Source organism: Sorex fumeus, unplaced genomic scaffold (genome assembly GCF_029834395.1).
Source record: "Sorex fumeus unplaced genomic scaffold, SorFum_2.1 ptg000063l, whole genome shotgun sequence".
NCBI lineage: Eukaryota > Metazoa > Chordata > Mammalia > Eulipotyphla > Soricidae > Sorex > Sorex fumeus.
Genome location: NW_026606120.1, coordinates 25044327 through 25061966, shown reverse-complemented (window position 1 = coordinate 25061966; position 17640 = coordinate 25044327). Strand labels below are relative to the sequence as shown.

Sequence of the window (17640 nt, the reverse complement as noted above, 5' to 3'; positions counted from 1 at the left end):
ATGTGTTTCGGGGTGAGCTTCCTGGGCACAGAGGCTGTCCGTATTAGGGACACAGGCTGAGGAGGAAGAAAGAAGAGAAGGACGTGAGGGGACTCCGCATCCATGCCCTCAGACACACAGCACTGAGCACAGATTTGGGAACGGGTTCCAGTGGGCTGGGTCAGGGCCCTAGAATCCCGTGGCTGTGTGAGGGACGAGGGGACCCTCAATGGGGGAGGGGCCAGCATGTCCCCATGGTCTCTGAGCTCTAGTCATAAGTGAATCTTATGCCCTGAGCAGCGTGGGGTATGCAGCGAGAGGGAGAAACCCGGGGACAGGGGGCCACTAAGCACAGGCCTTGGGGTCCCCGGGAGAGTGTAGACTCGCTGCAGGGCCAGGACCCCTAGATCCTTCCCAGGGCCTGTGGTCTTGAGCTGGGGAGCAGGGTCGGTACCTGGCTGCTGGGCCGGCGGTGGGCCTGGAGCCTCCTGAAGCTCAGGCCTGGGCGGGGTGCGGGGCGGCAGGCCTTGCACCCCATTTGGCTTCTGCACCTCCATGTCTTCTTCGTTCTCAAACTCCTTGAACCTGGTGTGGGGAGCACAGGCCTCGCTGAGTCGAGTTGCCCGGGTCCACGCAGAGTGCCAGGATGAGGCAGAGACAGGGGATGCTCATGGCCCAGCCCCCAGGAGGGTGGAGAATGGGGTGGACACAGACCCCAGCAATCCCAGCCATCTCCCACATTGGCCCTGGAGGGTCACAGCAGATCAGGGACTGTGACCCTCATCTGTGGTCAGGAGCCCCAGAGCGGGGTGGGTAGAAGCGTCCCGACCCCACAAGGGACAACCTTCCCCAGGCGAAGGGCCTCTCAGGGCTGCCAAGATCCTCCCCCCACCCGCCCCCCCCGAGCTATCTGGGAGCAGCCCCTGCAGCCATCCTTTAGTCTCTTGTGCCCCCTCCTTCTCCTCTGGGCCATGGCAGGCTGGAACCTTCTCTTGGGGGGGGGGCAGGGAGGGTCCCTCCAGCTCCACAGTCAAGCTGAGCCCCTACACACCCTGGGGTGCCCCCTGGGGCAGGGGGTCTTCTCAGTAGTGCCCCTCCTTGGTCCCCCACACAGAGGACGCTTCCTGGAAGGGGCAGTAGACTTGAAGGCCCTTGTGCGAGTGGATGGGGGCTTGAGATCCCCCTGACCTCCAGCAAGGTGTGGGCCAGTGTCAGGGCCTGTGTCAGGGCCGGGGTTCCTGGGTAAGCCCCAGGGCAGCAGTCTCTTGTGAGAGGCTTGAAGGAAGGCCAGCCTGCTCAGCTCCTCTTTCTCCTCACTGGAGTCCTCTGCTGCCCCAAGCTTCCCCCGGCCAGGAGGGGCCTCTCCCAGCATGCGGGGAGCCCTGCTGTCCAGAGTGGGGGCAGTGAGGCTGGGACGGGGGGCCCGTCCTGCCTGCAGGGGTGGGGACTCCAGGCTCCGCAGAGAGGGAGCAGAGGCTCCAGGTGCCATCACAGTGGCCTCGGCCCGCCCAGGCCGTGAGGCATGTCCAGAGTCAGTCTCAGGCGGGCAGGACTCAGTGCTGGTCCCTGGCCTGTGGCCCCACATTGGTGTTGGGGTGCCGTGGCCTGCTGCTGTCTTGGCTGGACTGGAGTCCTTTAGGGTCACCGGGTGTTGGGGACGAGCCTTCATGACATCCTTATCCTGTGAGTTCTACAGACACTTTTGCACAATCTGGGGGAGAATGGACAGTGTGGGCATGTAGGGCTGCAAGGTGGGACAGAGAGTGACTCTTACTCCTCTGAACAGAAGATACTTAAGCTCTATGGATCCCTCAGGGTCATCTAACCCTCCATCATCCTCCCTTCACGCAGTATTCATGTCCTCTTGTCCCTGAAGCCTCACATGAAGGGGGCAGGAGGGCATCGCACTTGCTGGGACCCCGTTTCTGGTGCGCGCCTCCTTGACCCATGCCGCCCGGCTTATCTGAGTTCCCAGGCTTAGTCACCGTCTCCCCATAGAGTCTCCTTCCCCGAACCTACCCAGAAAAGTCCTTTCTGTTTGCCCAGGGTCCTTGCTAACCTCCTTACCTGAACCCTCTCTAAACTCCCTGGTCCCTGACAGAAACCTCCAGAGGTCCATTTGCCCTCACCTGTGTGGGGGTGAGTCCTTCCTCCTTCTCCAGCTCCTCAGCCAGGGCCAGGAGATCCAGCTGGGACTCCTGGGAGAGCAGGTGCTCCAGGAAGCTGGGATGAAGGATCGCCTCAACCTGGGAGAGGGAAGCAGGGGTGAGGGTCCTCGTAGGGAACAGAAGGGAATGAGGAAGCAAACACACCTTTCCCCAGCACAGTGCACGGGCTTAGACGGCTGCACAGGCTTGGACGGCTGCACAGTCTCACACGGACACAAGCCGGGAACGCTCACACACACACACACACACACACACACACACACACACACAGCGACACATACACACCCGCACTCACAAAGGCACATGGACTATATACCTACTCTCACAGAGTAGCACATGTGAGCACACATGGATTCAAGCACACACCTGATACAAATGATACACTCTCTTCCACCTCTAGGTACGTGTACATGATTCTGCACGTGTCTGCACAGAGCCCACACAGTACACACAGATGTAGACACACAGAGATGTTCACACATCGACCAAACTCAGAAAGGCACAAACAAGGGCCACTGCTTGTACACAGAGAGACACACGTGCACACGTGCACACGTGCACACAAAAACAAGCAAAAACATGCAAACACAGGTGTGCATACACACACAGAGCTCAAAGCAAAGACTGCATGTCACTGCCAAGGCCTCACTGCCAAGGCCTGGACAAGAGCAGCCCTGGTGCGGGCATGCCCTGGGCCCGCACCCTCACCTTGGTGACAAAGGCCTCCTGGGAGCACAGCTCGTCCACGTAGCTCAGGAACCCCTACTCAGAGCAGGTCCCGGCCTCCTTCTGCTGCTCCTTCCTGCCCGCTGCCCATTGGTCTTGGGGCACCCCCCAGACTGTGTCGGGGACCTTCAGCAGCTCCTCCATGATGTCCATGTACTCCTGCACGGCCTCAGGGGGGATCTCTAGCAGCGTTGGTTTCCGGGGACTGCTGCGTTTCATGTGTTTCGGGGTGAGCTTCCTGGGCACAGAGGCTGTCCGTATTAGGGACACAGGCTGAGGAGGAAGAAAGAAGAGAAGGACGTGAGGGGACTCCGCATCCATGCCCTCAGACACACAGCACTGAGCACAGATTTGGGAACGGGTTCCAGTGGGCTGGGTCAGGGCCCTAGAATCCCGTGGCTGCGTGAGGGACGAGGGGACCCTCAATGGGGGAGGGGCCAGCATGTCCCCATGGTCTCTGAGCTCTAGTCATAAGTGAATCTTATGCCCTGAGCAGCGTGGGGTATGCAGCGAGAGGGAGAAACCCGGGGACAGGGGGCCACTAAGCACAGGCCTTGGGGTCCCCGGGAGAGTGTAGACTCGCTGCAGGGCCAGGACCCCTAGATCCTTCCCAGGGCCTGTGGTCTTGAGCTGGGGAGCAGGGTCGGTACCTGGCTGCTGGGCCGGCGGTGGGCCTGGAGCCTCCTGAAGCTCAGGCCTGGGCGGGGTGCGGGGCGGCAGGCCTTGCACCCCATTTGGCTTCTGCACCTCCATGTCTTCTTCGTTCTCAAACTCCTTGAACCTGGTGTGGGGAGCACAGGCCTCGCTGAGTCGAGTTGCCCGGGTCCACGCAGAGTGCCAGGATGAGGCAGAGACAGGGGATGCTCATGGCCCAGCCCCCAGGAGGGTGGAGAATGGGGTGGACACAGACCCCAGCAATCCCAGCCATCTCCCACATTGGCCCTGGAGGGTCACAGCAGATCAGGGACTGTGACCCTCATCTGTGGTCAGGAGCCCCAGAGCGGGGTGGGTAGAAGCGTCCCGACCCCACAAGGGACAACCTTCCCCAGGCGAAGGGCCTCTCAGGGCTGCCAAGATCCTCCCCCCACCCGCCCCCCCCCCCCCCGAGCTATCTGGGAGCAGCCCCTGCAGCCATCCTTTAGTCTCTTGTGCCCCCTCCTTCTCCTCTGGGCCATGGCAGGCTGGAACCTTCTCTTGGGGGGGGGGGGGGCAGGGAGGGTCCCTCCAGCTCCACAGTCAAGCTGAGCCCCTACACACCCTGGGGTGCCCCCTGGGGCAGGGGGTCTTCTCAGTAGTGCCCCTCCTTGGTCCCCCACACAGAGGACGCTTCCTGGAAGGGGCAGTAGACTTGAAGGCCCTTGTGCGAGTGGATGGGGGCTTGAGATCCCCCTGACCTCCAGCAAGGTGTGGGCCAGTGTCAGGGCCTGTGTCAGGGCCGGGGTTCCTGGGTAAGCCCCAGGGCAGCAGTCTCTTGTGAGAGGCTTGAAGGAAGGCCAGCCTGCTCAGCTCCTCTTTCTCCTCACTGGAGTCCTCTGCTGCCCCAAGCTTCCCCCGGCCAGGAGGGGCCTCTCCCAGCATGCGGGGAGCCCTGCTGTCCAGAGTGGGGGCAGTGAGGCTGGGACGGGGGGCCCGTCCTGCCTGCAGGGGTGGGGACTCCAGGCTCCGCAGAGAGGGAGCAGAGGCTCCAGGTGCCATCACAGTGGCCTCGGCCCGCCCAGGCCGTGAGGCATGTCCAGAGTCAGTCTCAGGCGGGCAGGACTCAGTGCTGGTCCCTGGCCTGTGGCCCCACATTGGTGTTGGGGTGCCGTGGCCTGCTGCTGTCTTGGCTGGACTGGAGTCCTTTAGGGTCACCGGGTGTTGGGGACGAGCCTTCATGACATCCTTATCCTGTGAGTTCTACAGACACTTTTGCACAATCTGGGGGAGAATGGACAGTGTGGGCATGTAGGGCTGCAAGGTGGGACAGAGAGTGACTCTTACTCCTCTGAACAGAAGATACTTAAGCTCTATGGATCCCTCAGGGTCATCTAACCCTCCATCATCCTCCCTTCACGCAGTATTCATGTCCTCTTGTCCCTGAAGCCTCACATGAAGGGGGCAGGAGGGCATCGCACTTGCTGGGACCCCGTTTCTGGTGCGCGCCTCCTTGACCCATGCCGCCCGGCTTATCTGAGTTCCCAGGCTTAGTCACCGTCTCCCCATAGAGTCTCCTTCCCCGAACCTACCCAGAAAAGTCCTTTCTGTTTGCCCAGGTTCCTTGCTCACCTCCTTACCTGAGCCCTCCCTAAACTCCCTGGTCCCTGACAGAAACCTCCAGAGGTCCATTTGCCCTCACCTGTGTGGGGGTGAGTCCTTCCTCCTTCTCCAGCTCCTCAGCCAGGTCCAGGAGATCCAGCTGGGACTCCTGGGAGAGCAGGTGCTCCAGGAAGCTGGGATGAAGGATCGCCTCAACCTGGGAGAGGGAAGCAGGGGTGAGGGTCCTCGTAGGGAACAGAAGGGAATGAGGAAGCAAACACACCTTTCCCCAGCACAGTGCACGGGCTTAGACGGCTGCACAGGCTTGGACGGCTGCACAGTCTCACACGGACACAAGCCGGGAACGCTCACACACACACACACACACACACACACACACACACACAGCGACACATACACACCCGCACTCACAAAGGCACATGGACTATATACCTACTCTCACAGAGTAGCACATGTGAGCACACATGGATTCAAGCACACACCTGATACAAATGATACACTCTCTTCCACCTCTAGGTACGTGTACATGATTCTGCACGTGTCTGCACAGAGCCCACACAGTACACACAGATGTAGACACACAGAGATGTTCACACATCGACCAAACTCAGAAAGGCACAAACAAGGGCCACTGCTTGTACACAGAGAGACACACGTGCACACGTGCACACGTGCACACAAAAACAAGCAAAAACATGCAAATACAGGTGTGCATACACACACAGAGCTCAAAGCAAAGACTGCATGTCACTGCCAAGGCCTCACTGCCAAGGCCTGGACAAGAGCAGCCCTGGTGCGGGCATGCCCTGGGCCCGCACCCTCACCTTGGTGACAAAGGCCTCCTGGGAGCACAGCTCGTCCACGTAGCTCAGGAACCCCTACTCAGAGCAGGTCCCGGCCTCCTTCTGCTGCTCCTTCCTGCCCGCTGCCCATTGGTCTTGGGGCACCCCCCAGACTGTGTCGGGGACCTTCAGCAGCTCCTCCATGATGTCCATGTACTCCTGCACGGCCTCAGGGGGGATCTCTAGCAGCGTTGGTTTCCGGGGACTGCTGCGTTTCATGTGTTTCGGGGTGAGCTTCCTGGGCACAGAGGCTGTCCGTATTAGGGACACAGGCTGAGGAGGAAGAAAGAAGAGAAGGACGTGAGGGGACTCCGCATCCATGCCCTCAGACACACAGCACTGAGCACAGATTTGGGAACGGGTTCCAGTGGGCTGGGTCAGGGCCCTAGAATCCCGTGGCTGCGTGAGGGACGAGGGGACCCTCAATGGGGGAGGGGCCAGCATGTCCCCATGGTCTCTGAGCTCTAGTCATAAGTGAATCTTATGCCCTGAGCAGCGTGGGGTATGCAGCGAGAGGGAGAAACCCGGGGACAGGGGGCCACTAAGCACAGGCCTTGGGGTCCCCGGGAGAGTGTAGACTCGCTGCAGGGCCAGGACCCCTAGATCCTTCCCAGGGCCTGTGGTCTTGAGCTGGGGAGCAGGGTCGGTACCTGGCTGCTGGGCCGGCGGTGGGCCTGGAGCCTCCTGAAGCTCAGGCCTGGGCGGGGTGCGGGGCGGCAGGCCTTGCACCCCATTTGGCTTCTGCACCTCCATGTCTTCTTCGTTCTCAAACTCCTTGAACCTGGTGTGGGGAGCACAGGCCTCGCTGAGTCGAGTTGCCCGGGTCCACGCAGAGTGCCAGGATGAGGCAGAGACAGGGGATGCTCATGGCCCAGCCCCCAGGAGGGTGGAGAATGGGGTGGACACAGACCCCAGCAATCCCAGCCATCTCCCACATTGGCCCTGGAGGGTCACAGCAGATCAGGGACTGTGACCCTCATCTGTGGTCAGGAGCCCCAGAGCGGGGTGGGTAGAAGCGTCCCGACCCCACAAGGGACAACCTTCCCCAGGCGAAGGGCCTCTCAGGGCTGCCAAGATCCTCCCCCCACCCGCCCCCCCCCCCGAGCTATCTGGGAGCAGCCCCTGCAGCCATCCTTTAGTCTCTTGTGCCCCCTCCTTCTCCTCTGGGCCATGGCAGGCTGGAACCTTCTCTTGGGGGGGGGGCAGGGAGGGTCCCTCCAGCTCCACAGTCAAGCTGAGCCCCTACACACCCTGGGGTGCCCCCTGGGGCAGGGGGTCTTCTCAGTAGTGCCCCTCCTTGGTCCCCCACACAGAGGACGCTTCCTGGAAGGGGCAGTAGACTTGAAGGCCCTTGTGCGAGTGGATGGGGGCTTGAGATCCCCCTGACCTCCAGCAAGGTGTGGGCCAGTGTCAGGGCCTGTGTCAGGGCCGGGGTTCCTGGGTAAGCCCCAGGGCAGCAGTCTCTTGTGAGAGGCTTGAAGGAAGGCCAGCCTGCTCAGCTCCTCTTTCTCCTCACTGGAGTCCTCTGCTGCCCCAAGCTTCCCCCGGCCAGGAGGGGCCTCTCCCAGCATGCGGGGAGCCCTGCTGTCCAGAGTGGGGGCAGTGAGGCTGGGACGGGGGGCCCGTCCTGCCTGCAGGGGTGGGGACTCCAGGCTCCGCAGAGAGGGAGCAGAGGCTCCAGGTGCCATCACAGTGGCCTCGGCCCGCCCAGGCCGTGAGGCATGTCCAGAGTCAGTCTCAGGCGGGCAGGACTCAGTGCTGGTCCCTGGCCTGTGGCCCCACATTGGTGTTGGGGTGCCGTGGCCTGCTGCTGTCTTGGCTGGACTGGAGTCCTTTAGGGTCACCGGGTGTTGGGGACGAGCCTTCATGACATCCTTATCCTGTGAGTTCTACAGACACTTTTGCACAATCTGGGGGAGAATGGACAGTGTGGGCATGTAGGGCTGCAAGGTGGGACAGAGAGTGACTCTTACTCCTCTGAACAGAAGATACTTAAGCTCTATGGATCCCTCAGGGTCATCTAACCCTCCATCATCCTCCCTTCACGCAGTATTCATGTCCTCTTGTCCCTGAAGCCTCACATGAAGGGGGCAGGAGGGCATCGCACTTGCTGGGACCCCGTTTCTGGTGCGCGCCTCCTTGACCCATGCCGCCCGGCTTATCTGAGTTCCCAGGCTTAGTCACCGTCTCCCCATAGAGTCTCCTTCCCCGAACCTACCCAGAAAAGTCCTTTCTGTTTGCCCAGGGTCCTTGCTCACCTCCTTACCTGAACCCTCCCTAAACTCCCTGGTCCCTGACAGAAACCTCCAGAGGTCCATTTGCCCTCACCTGTGTGGGGGTGAGTCCTTCCTCCTTCTCCAGATCCTCAGCCAGGGCCAGGAGATCCAGCTGGGACTCCTGGGAGAGCAGGTGCTCCAGGAAGCTGGGATGAAGGATCGCCTCAACCTGGGAGAGGGAAGCAGGGGTGAGGGTCCTCGTAGGGAACAGAAGGGAATGAGGAAGCAAACACACCTTTCCCCAGCACAGTGCACGGGCTTAGACGGCTGCACAGGCTTGGACGGCTGCACAGTCTCACACGGACACAAGCCGGGAACGCTCACACACACACACACACACACACACACACACACACACACAGCGACACATACACACCCGCACTCACAAAGGCACATGGACTATATACCTACTCTCACAGAGTAGCACATGTGAGCACACATGGATTCAAGCACACACCTGATACAAATGATACACTCTCTTCCACCTCTAGGTACGTGTACATGATTCTGCACGTGTCTGCACAGAGCCCACACAGTACACACAGATGTAGACACACAGAGATGTTCACACATCGACCAAACTCAGAAAGGCACAAACAAGGGCCACTGCTTGTACACAGAGAGACACACGTGCACACGTGCACACGTGCACACAAAAACAAGCAAAAACATGCAAACACAGGTGTGCATACACACACAGAGCTCAAAGCAAAGACTGCATGTCACTGCCAAGGCCTCACTGCCAAGGCCTGGACAAGAGCAGCCCTGGTGCGGGCATGCCCTGGGCCCGCACCCTCACCTTGGTGACAAAGGCCTCCTGGGAGCACAGCTCGTCCACGTAGCTCAGGAACCCCTACTCAGAGCAGGTCCCGGCCTCCTTCTGCTGCTCCTTCCTGCCCGCTGCCCATTGGTCTTGGGGCACCCCCCAGACTGTGTCGGGGACCTTCAGCAGCTCCTCCATGATGTCCATGTACTCCTGCACGGCCTCAGGGGGGATCTCTAGCAGCGTTGGTTTCCGGGGACTGCTGCGTTTCATGTGTTTCGGGGTGAGCTTCCTGGGCACAGAGGCTGTCCGTATTAGGGACACAGGCTGAGGAGGAAGAAAGAAGAGAAGGACGTGAGGGGACTCCGCATCCATGCCCTCAGACACACAGCACTGAGCACAGATTTGGGAACGGGTTCCAGTGGGCTGGGTCAGGGCCCTAGAATCCCGTGGCTGCGTGAGGGACGAGGGGACCCTCAATGGGGGAGGGGCCAGCATGTCCCCATGGTCTCTGAGCTCTAGTCATAAGTGAATCTTATGCCCTGAGCAGCGTGGGGTATGCAGCGAGAGGGAGAAACCCGGGGACAGGGGGCCACTAAGCACAGGCCTTGGGGTCCCCGGGAGAGTGTAGACTCGCTGCAGGGCCAGGACCCCTAGATCCTTCCCAGGGCCTGTGGTCTTGAGCTGGGGAGCAGGGTCGGTACCTGGCTGCTGGGCCGGCGGTGGGCCTGGAGCCTCCTGAAGCTCAGGCCTGGGCGGGGTGCGGGGCGGCAGGCCTTGCACCCCATTTGGCTTCTGCACCTCCATGTCTTCTTCGTTCTCAAACTCCTTGAACCTGGTGTGGGGAGCACAGGCCTCGCTGAGTCGAGTTGCCCGGGTCCACGCAGAGTGCCAGGATGAGGCAGAGACAGGGGATGCTCATGGCCCAGCCCCCAGGAGGGTGGAGAATGGGGTGGACACAGACCCCAGCAATCCCAGCCATCTCCCACATTGGCCCTGGAGGGTCACAGCAGATCAGGGACTGTGACCCTCATCTGTGGTCAGGAGCCCCAGAGCGGGGTGGGTAGAAGCGTCCCGACCCCACAAGGGACAACCTTCCCCAGGCGAAGGGCCTCTCAGGGCTGCCAAGATCCTCCCCCCACCCGCCCCCCCCCCCCCGAGCTATCTGGGAGCAGCCCCTGCAGCCATCCTTTAGTCTCTTGTGCCCCCTCCTTCTCCTCTGGGCCATGGCAGGCTGGAACCTTCTCTTGGGGGGGGGGCAGGGAGGGTCCCTCCAGCTCCACAGTCAAGCTGAGCCCCTACACACCCTGGGGTGCCCCCTGGGGCAGGGGGTCTTCTCAGTAGTGCCCCTCCTTGGTCCCCCACACAGAGGACGCTTCCTGGAAGGGGCAGTAGACTTGAAGGCCCTTGTGCGAGTGGATGGGGGCTTGAGATCCCCCTGACCTCCAGCAAGGTGTGGGCCAGTGTCAGGGCCTGTGTCAGGGCCGGGGTTCCTGGGTAAGCCCCAGGGCAGCAGTCTCTTGTGAGAGGCTTGAAGGAAGGCCAGCCTGCTCAGCTCCTCTTTCTCCTCACTGGAGTCCTCTGCTGCCCCAAGCTTCCCCCGGCCAGGAGGGGCCTCTCCCAGCATGCGGGGAGCCCTGCTGTCCAGAGTGGGGGCAGTGAGGCTGGGACGGGGGGCCCGTCCTGCCTGCAGGGGTGGGGACTCCAGGCTCCGCAGAGAGGGAGCAGAGGCTCCAGGTGCCATCACAGTGGCCTCGGCCCGCCCAGGCCGTGAGGCATGTCCAGAGTCAGTCTCAGGCGGGCAGGACTCAGTGCTGGTCCCTGGCCTGTGGCCCCACATTGGTGTTGGGGTGCCGTGGCCTGCTGCTGTCTTGGCTGGACTGGAGTCCTTTAGGGTCACCGGGTGTTGGGGACGAGCCTTCATGACATCCTTATCCTGTGAGTTCTACAGACACTTTTGCACAATCTGGGGGAGAATGGACAGTGTGGGCATGTAGGGCTGCAAGGTGGGACAGAGAGTGACTCTTACTCCTCTGAACAGAAGATACTTAAGCTCTATGGATCCCTCAGGGTCATCTAACCCTCCATCATCCTCCCTTCACGCAGTATTCATGTCCTCTTGTCCCTGAAGCCTCACATGAAGGGGGCAGGAGGGCATCGCACTTGCTGGGACCCCGTTTCTGGTGCGCGCCTCCTTGACCCATGCCGCCCGGCTTATCTGAGTTCCCAGGCTTAGTCACCGTCTCCCCATAGAGTCTCCTTCCCCGAACCTACCCAGAAAAGTCCTTTCTGTTTGCCCAGGGTCCTTGCTCACCTCCTTACCTGAACCCTCCCTAAACTCCCTGGTCCCTGACAGAAACCTCCAGAGGTCCATTTGCCCTCACCTGTGTGGGGGTGAGTCCTTCCTCCTTCTCCAGATCCTCAGCCAGGGCCAGGAGATCCAGCTGGGACTCCTGGGAGAGCAGGTGCTCCAGGAAGCTGGGATGAAGGATCGCCTCAACCTGGGAGAGGGAAGCAGGGGTGAGGGTCCTCGTAGGGAACAGAAGGGAATGAGGAAGCAAACACACCTTTCCCCAGCACAGTGCACGGGCTTAGACGGCTGCACAGGCTTGGACGGCTGCACAGTCTCACACGGACACAAGCCGGGAACGCTCACACACACACACACACACACACACACACACACACACACACAGCGACACATACACACCCGCACTCACAAAGGCACATGGACTATATACCTACTCTCACAGAGTAGCACATGTGAGCACACATGGATTCAAGCACACACCTGATACAAATGATACACTCTCTTCCACCTCTAGGTACGTGTACATGATTCTGCACGTGTCTGCACAGAGCCCACACAGTACACACAGATGTAGACACACAGAGATGTTCACACATCGACCAAACTCAGAAAGGCACAAACAAGGGCCACTGCTTGTACACAGAGAGACACACGTGCACACGTGCACACGTGCACACAAAAACAAGCAAAAACATGCAAACACAGGTGTGCATACACACACAGAGCTCAAAGCAAAGACTGCATGTCACTGCCAAGGCCTCACTGCCAAGGCCTGGACAAGAGCAGCCCTGGTGCGGGCATGCCCTGGGCCCGCACCCTCACCTTGGTGACAAAGGCCTCCTGGGAGCACAGCTCGTCCACGTAGCTCAGGAACCCCTACTCAGAGCAGGTCCCGGCCTCCTTCTGCTGCTCCTTCCTGCCCGCTGCCCATTGGTCTTGGGGCACCCCCCAGACTGTGTCGGGGACCTTCAGCAGCTCCTCCATGATGTCCATGTACTCCTGCACGGCCTCAGGGGGGATCTCTAGCAGCGTTGGTTTCCGGGGACTGCTGCGTTTCATGTGTTTCGGGGTGAGCTTCCTGGGCACAGAGGCTGTCCGTATTAGGGACACAGGCTGAGGAGGAAGAAAGAAGAGAAGGACGTGAGGGGACTCCGCATCCATGCCCTCAGACACACAGCACTGAGCACAGATTTGGGAACGGGTTCCAGTGGGCTGGGTCAGGGCCCTAGAATCCCGTGGCTGCGTGAGGGACGAGGGGACCCTCAATGGGGGAGGGGCCAGCATGTCCCCATGGTCTCTGAGCTCTAGTCATAAGTGAATCTTATGCCCTGAGCAGCGTGGGGTATGCAGCGAGAGGGAGAAACCCGGGGACAGGGGGCCACTAAGCACAGGCCTTGGGGTCCCCGGGAGAGTGTAGACTCGCTGCAGGGCCAGGACCCCTAGATCCTTCCCAGGGCCTGTGGTCTTGAGCTGGGGAGCAGGGTCGGTACCTGGCTGCTGGGCCGGCGGTGGGCCTGGAGCCTCCTGAAGCTCAGGCCTGGGCGGGGTGCGGGGCGGCAGGCCTTGCACCCCATTTGGCTTCTGCACCTCCATGTCTTCTTCGTTCTCAAACTCCTTGAACCTGGTGTGGGGAGCACAGGCCTCGCTGACTCGAGTTGCCCGGGTCCACGCAGAGTGCCAGGATGAGGCAGAGACAGGGGATGCTCATGGCCCAGCCCCCAGGAGGGTGGAGAATGGGGTGGACACAGACCCCAGCAATCCCAGCCATCTCCCACATTGGCCCTGGAGGGTCACAGCAGATCAGGGACTGTGACCCTCATCTGTGGTCAGGAGCCCCAGAGCGGGGTGGGTAGAAGCGTCCCGACCCCACAAGGGACAACCTTCCCCAGGCGAAGGGCCTCTCAGGGCTGCCAAGATCCTCCCCACACCCCCCCCCCCCGAGCTATCTGGGAGCAGCCCCTGCAGCCATCCTTTAGTCTCTTGTGCCCCCTCCTTCTCCTCTGGGCCATGGCAGGCTGGAACCTTCTCTTGGGGGGGGGCAGGGAGGGTCCCTCCAGCTCCACAGTCAAGCTGAGCCCCTACACACCCTGGGGTGCCCCCTGGGGCAGGGGGTCTTCTCAGTAGTGCCCCTCCTTGGTCCCCCACACAGAGGACGCTTCCTGGAAGGGGCAGTAGACTTGAAGGCCCTTGTGCGAGTGGATGGGGGCTTGAGATCCCCCTGACCTCCAGCAAGGTGTGGGCCAGTGTCAGGGCCTGTGTCAGGGCCGGGGTTCCTGGGTAAGCCCCAGGGCAGCAGTCTCTTGTGAGAGGCTTGAAGGAAGGCCAGCCTGCTCAGCTCCTCTTTCTCCTCACTGGAGTCCTCTGCTGCCCCAAGCTTCCCCCGGCCAGGAGGGGCCTCTCCCAGCATGCGGGGAGCCCTGCTGTCCAGAGTGGGGGCAGTGAGGCTGGGACGGGGGGCCCGTCCTGCCTGCAGGGGTGGGGACTCCAGGCTCCGCAGAGAGGGAGCAGAGGCTCCAGGTGCCATCACAGTGGCCTCGGCCCGCCCAGGCCGTGAGGCATGTCCAGAGTCAGTCTCAGGCGGGCAGGACTCAGTGCTGGTCCCTGGCCTGTGGCCCCACATTGGTGTTGGGGTGCCGTGGCCTGCTGCTGTCTTGGCTGGACTGGAGTCCTTTAGGGTCACCGGGTGTTGGGGACGAGCCTTCATGACATCCTTATCCTGTGAGTTCTACAGACACTTTTGCACAATCTGGGGGAGAATGGACAGTGTGGGCATGTAGGGCTGCAAGGTGGGACAGAGAGTGACTCTTACTCCTCTGAACAGAAGATACTTAAGCTCTATGGATCCCTCAGGGTCATCTAACCCTCCATCATCCTCCCTTCACGCAGTATTCATGTCCTCTTGTCCCTGAAGCCTCACATGAAGGGGGCAGGGAGGCCATCGCACTTGCTGGGACCTCGCTTCTGGGGCGCGCCTCCTTGACCCATGCCGCCCGGCTTATCTGAGTTCCCAGGCTTAGTCACCGTCTCCCCATAGAGTCTCCTTCCCCGAACCTACCCAGAAAAGTCCTTTCTGTTTGCCCAGGGTCCTTGCTCACCTCCTTACCTGAACCCTCCCTAAACTCCCTGGTCCCTGACAGAAACCTCCAGAGGTCCATTTGCCCTCACCTGTGTGGGGGTGAGTCCTTCCTCCTTCTCCAGATCCTCAGCCAGGGCCAGGAGATCCAGCTGGGACTCCTGGGAGAGCAGGTGCTCCAGGAAGCTGGGATGAAGGATCGCCTCAACCTGGGAGAGGGAAGCAGGGGTGAGGGTCCTCGTAGGGAACAGAAGGGAATGAGGAAGCAAACACACCTTTCCCCAGCACAGTGCACGGGCTTAGACGGCTGCACAGGCTTGGACGGCTGCACAGTCTCACACGGACACAAGCCGGGAACGCTCACACACACACACACACACACACACACACACACACACACACAGCGACACATACACACCCGCACTCACAAAGGCACATGGACTATATACCTACTCTCACAGAGTAGCACATGTGAGCACACATGGATTCAAGCACACACCTGATACAAATGATACACTCTCTTCCACCTCTAGGTACGTGTACATGATTCTGCACGTGTCTGCACAGAGCCCACACAGTACACACAGATGTAGACACACAGAGATGTTCACACATCGACCAAACTCAGAAAGGCACAAACAAGGGCCACTGCTTGTACACAGAGAGACACACGTGCACACGTGCACACGTGCACACAAAAACAAGCAAAAACATGCAAACACAGGTGTGCATACACACACAGAGCTCAAAGCAAAGACTGCATGTCACTGCCAAGGCCTCACTGCCAAGGCCTGGACAAGAGCAGCCCTGGTGCGGGCATGCCCTGGGCCCGCACCCTCACCTTGGTGACAAAGGCCTCCTGGGAGCACAGCTCGTCCACGTAGCTCAGGAACCCCTACTCAGAGCAGGTCCCGGCCTCCTTCTGCTGCTCCTTCCTGCCCGCTGCCCATTGGTCTTGGGGCACCCCCCAGACTGTGTCGGGGACCTTCAGCAGCTCCTCCATGATGTCCATGTACTCCTGCACGGCCTCAGGGGGGATCTCTAGCAGCGTTGGTTTCCGGGGACTGCTGCGTTTCATGTGTTTCGGGGTGAGCTTCCTGGGCACAGAGGCTGTCCGTATTAGGGACACAGGCTGAGGAGGAAGAAAGAAGAGAAGGACGTGAGGGGACTCCGCATCCATGCCCTCAGACACACAGCACTGAGCACAGATTTGGGAACGGGTTCCAGTGGGCTGGGTCAGGGCCCTAGAATCCCGTGGCTGCGTGAGGGACGAGGGGACCCTCAATGGGGGAGGGGCCAGCATGTCCCCATGGTCTCTGAGCTCTAGTCATAAGTGAATCTTATGCCCTGAGCAGCGTGGGGTATGCAGCGAGAGGGAGAAACCCGGGGACAGGGGGCCACTAAGCACAGGCCTTGGGGTCCCCGGGAGAGTGTAGACTCGCTGCAGGGCCAGGACCCCTAGATCCTTCCCAGGGCCTGTGGTCTTGAGCTGGGGAGCAGGGTCGGTACCTGGCTGCTGGGCCGGCGGTGGGCCTGGAGCCTCCTGAAGCTCAGGCCTGGGCGGGGTGTGGGGCGGCAGGCCTTGCACCCCATTTGGCTTCTGCACCTCCATGTCTTCTTCGTTCTCAAACTCCTTGAACCTGGTGTGGGGAGCACAGGCCTCGCTGAGTCGAGTTGCCCGGGTCCAAGCAGAGTGCCAGGATAAGGCAGAGACAGGGGATGCTCATGGCCCAGCCCCCAGGAGGGTGGAGAAGGGGGTGGACACAGACCCCAGCAATCCCAGCCATCTCCCACATTGGCCCTGGAGGGTCACAGCAGATCAGGAACTCTGACCCTCAGGCTGTAGTCAGGAGACCCAGAGCGGGATGGGGAGACGCCTCCCGACTCCCCGAGGGACAAGCTTCCCCAGGCGAAGTGCCTCCCTGGGCTGCCAAGTCCCTCCCAACCCTCCTCTCCCCTAGCCATCTGGGAGCAGCCCCTGCAGCCATCCTTTGGTCTCTTGTGCCCCTTCCTCCTCCTCTCGGCCACGGAAGGCTGGAACTTTTTCTTGGGGGGGCCGGGAGGGGCCTTGTTGATCCACAGTCAAGGCTGAGCCCCTACACACCCTGGGGTGCACCCTGGGCAGGGGGTCTTCTCAGCAGTGCCCTGCCTTGGTCCCCCACACAGAGGACGCTTCCTGGAAGGGTCAGTAGACTTGAAGGCCCTTGTGGGAGTGGATGGGAGCTCGGCATCCCCCTGACCTCCAGGCAGGTGGGGGCCAGTTTCGGGTCCAGTGTCAGGGCCAGGGCTCGTGGGTAAGCCCCAGAGCAGCAGGCTATTGTAAGAGGCTTGGAGGAAGGCCAGGCTGGTCAGCTCCTCTTTCTCCTCACTGGAGCCCTCTGCTGCCCCAAGCTTCCCCAGGCCAGGAGGGGCCTCTCCCAGCATGCGGGGAGCCCTGCTGTCCAGAGTGGGGGCAATGAGGCTGGGACAGGGGGCCGGCCCTGCCTGCAGGGGTGGGGACTTCAGGCTCCCCAGAGAGGGGGCAGAGGCTCCAGGTGCCTTCACAGTGGCCTCTGCCCGCTTACGCACAAACACAAGCAGAAATATGCAAACACAGGTGTGCACTTACACACAGCGCTCAAAGCAAAGACCGCACATCACTGCCAAGCCCTGGACAGAAGCAGCCCTGCACCCTCCGACCCCACAGCAGCACCCAAACCCCCACCTTGGTGACAAAGGCCTGTGGGAGCACAGCTCATCCATATAGCTCAGGAATCCCGGCTCAGGGCATGTGCCAGCCTCCTCCTGCTGCTCCTCCCTGTCCAATGCCCGTCGGCCGAGGGGCACCCTGCAGACTGAATCTGGGGCCTTTCGCAGCTCGTCCATGATGTCCCTGTACTCCTGCACGGCCTCAGGAGGGATCTCTTTGGGGGCCTTGTTCTTGGGCGGCTGCTGAGGTTTGTGTGTCTTGGGGCGGACTGCCAGAGCCCGGGGTCTGGCCTTCTTGGGGACACAGTCTAAGGAGGAAGGAAGAAGAGAGGGATGTGAGGGGACCCCGCGTCCATGCCCTCAGACACACAGCACTGAGCACAGAGTTGGGGACGGGTCCCTGTGGGCTGGATCAGGGCCCTAGAATCCAGTGGCTGCGTGAGGGATGAGGTGGCCCTCAACGGGAGGAGGGACCAACTGTGTCCCCAGGGTCTCCGACCCCACTTCAAAGGTGAGTCTGAAGCCTCAGGCAGCATGGGGTGTGCTAGGAGAGGGAGA

General features: G+C 61.0%; 1 protein-coding gene across 1 annotated transcript in view; it reads right to left on the bottom strand.

Annotated features, from left to right (window-relative positions):
- The window catches only part of LOC130034958 (NUT family member 2F-like), a 147589-nt gene that overhangs the window by 111720 nt on the left and 18229 nt on the right, over positions 1-17640 (bottom strand). Inside the window, exon 7 of the mRNA XM_056126459.1 lies at positions 14502-14603. Coding sequence (XP_055982434.1) covers positions 14502-14603 — 102 coding nt within the window. The remainder of the gene's footprint in view (positions 1-14501; positions 14604-17640) is intronic.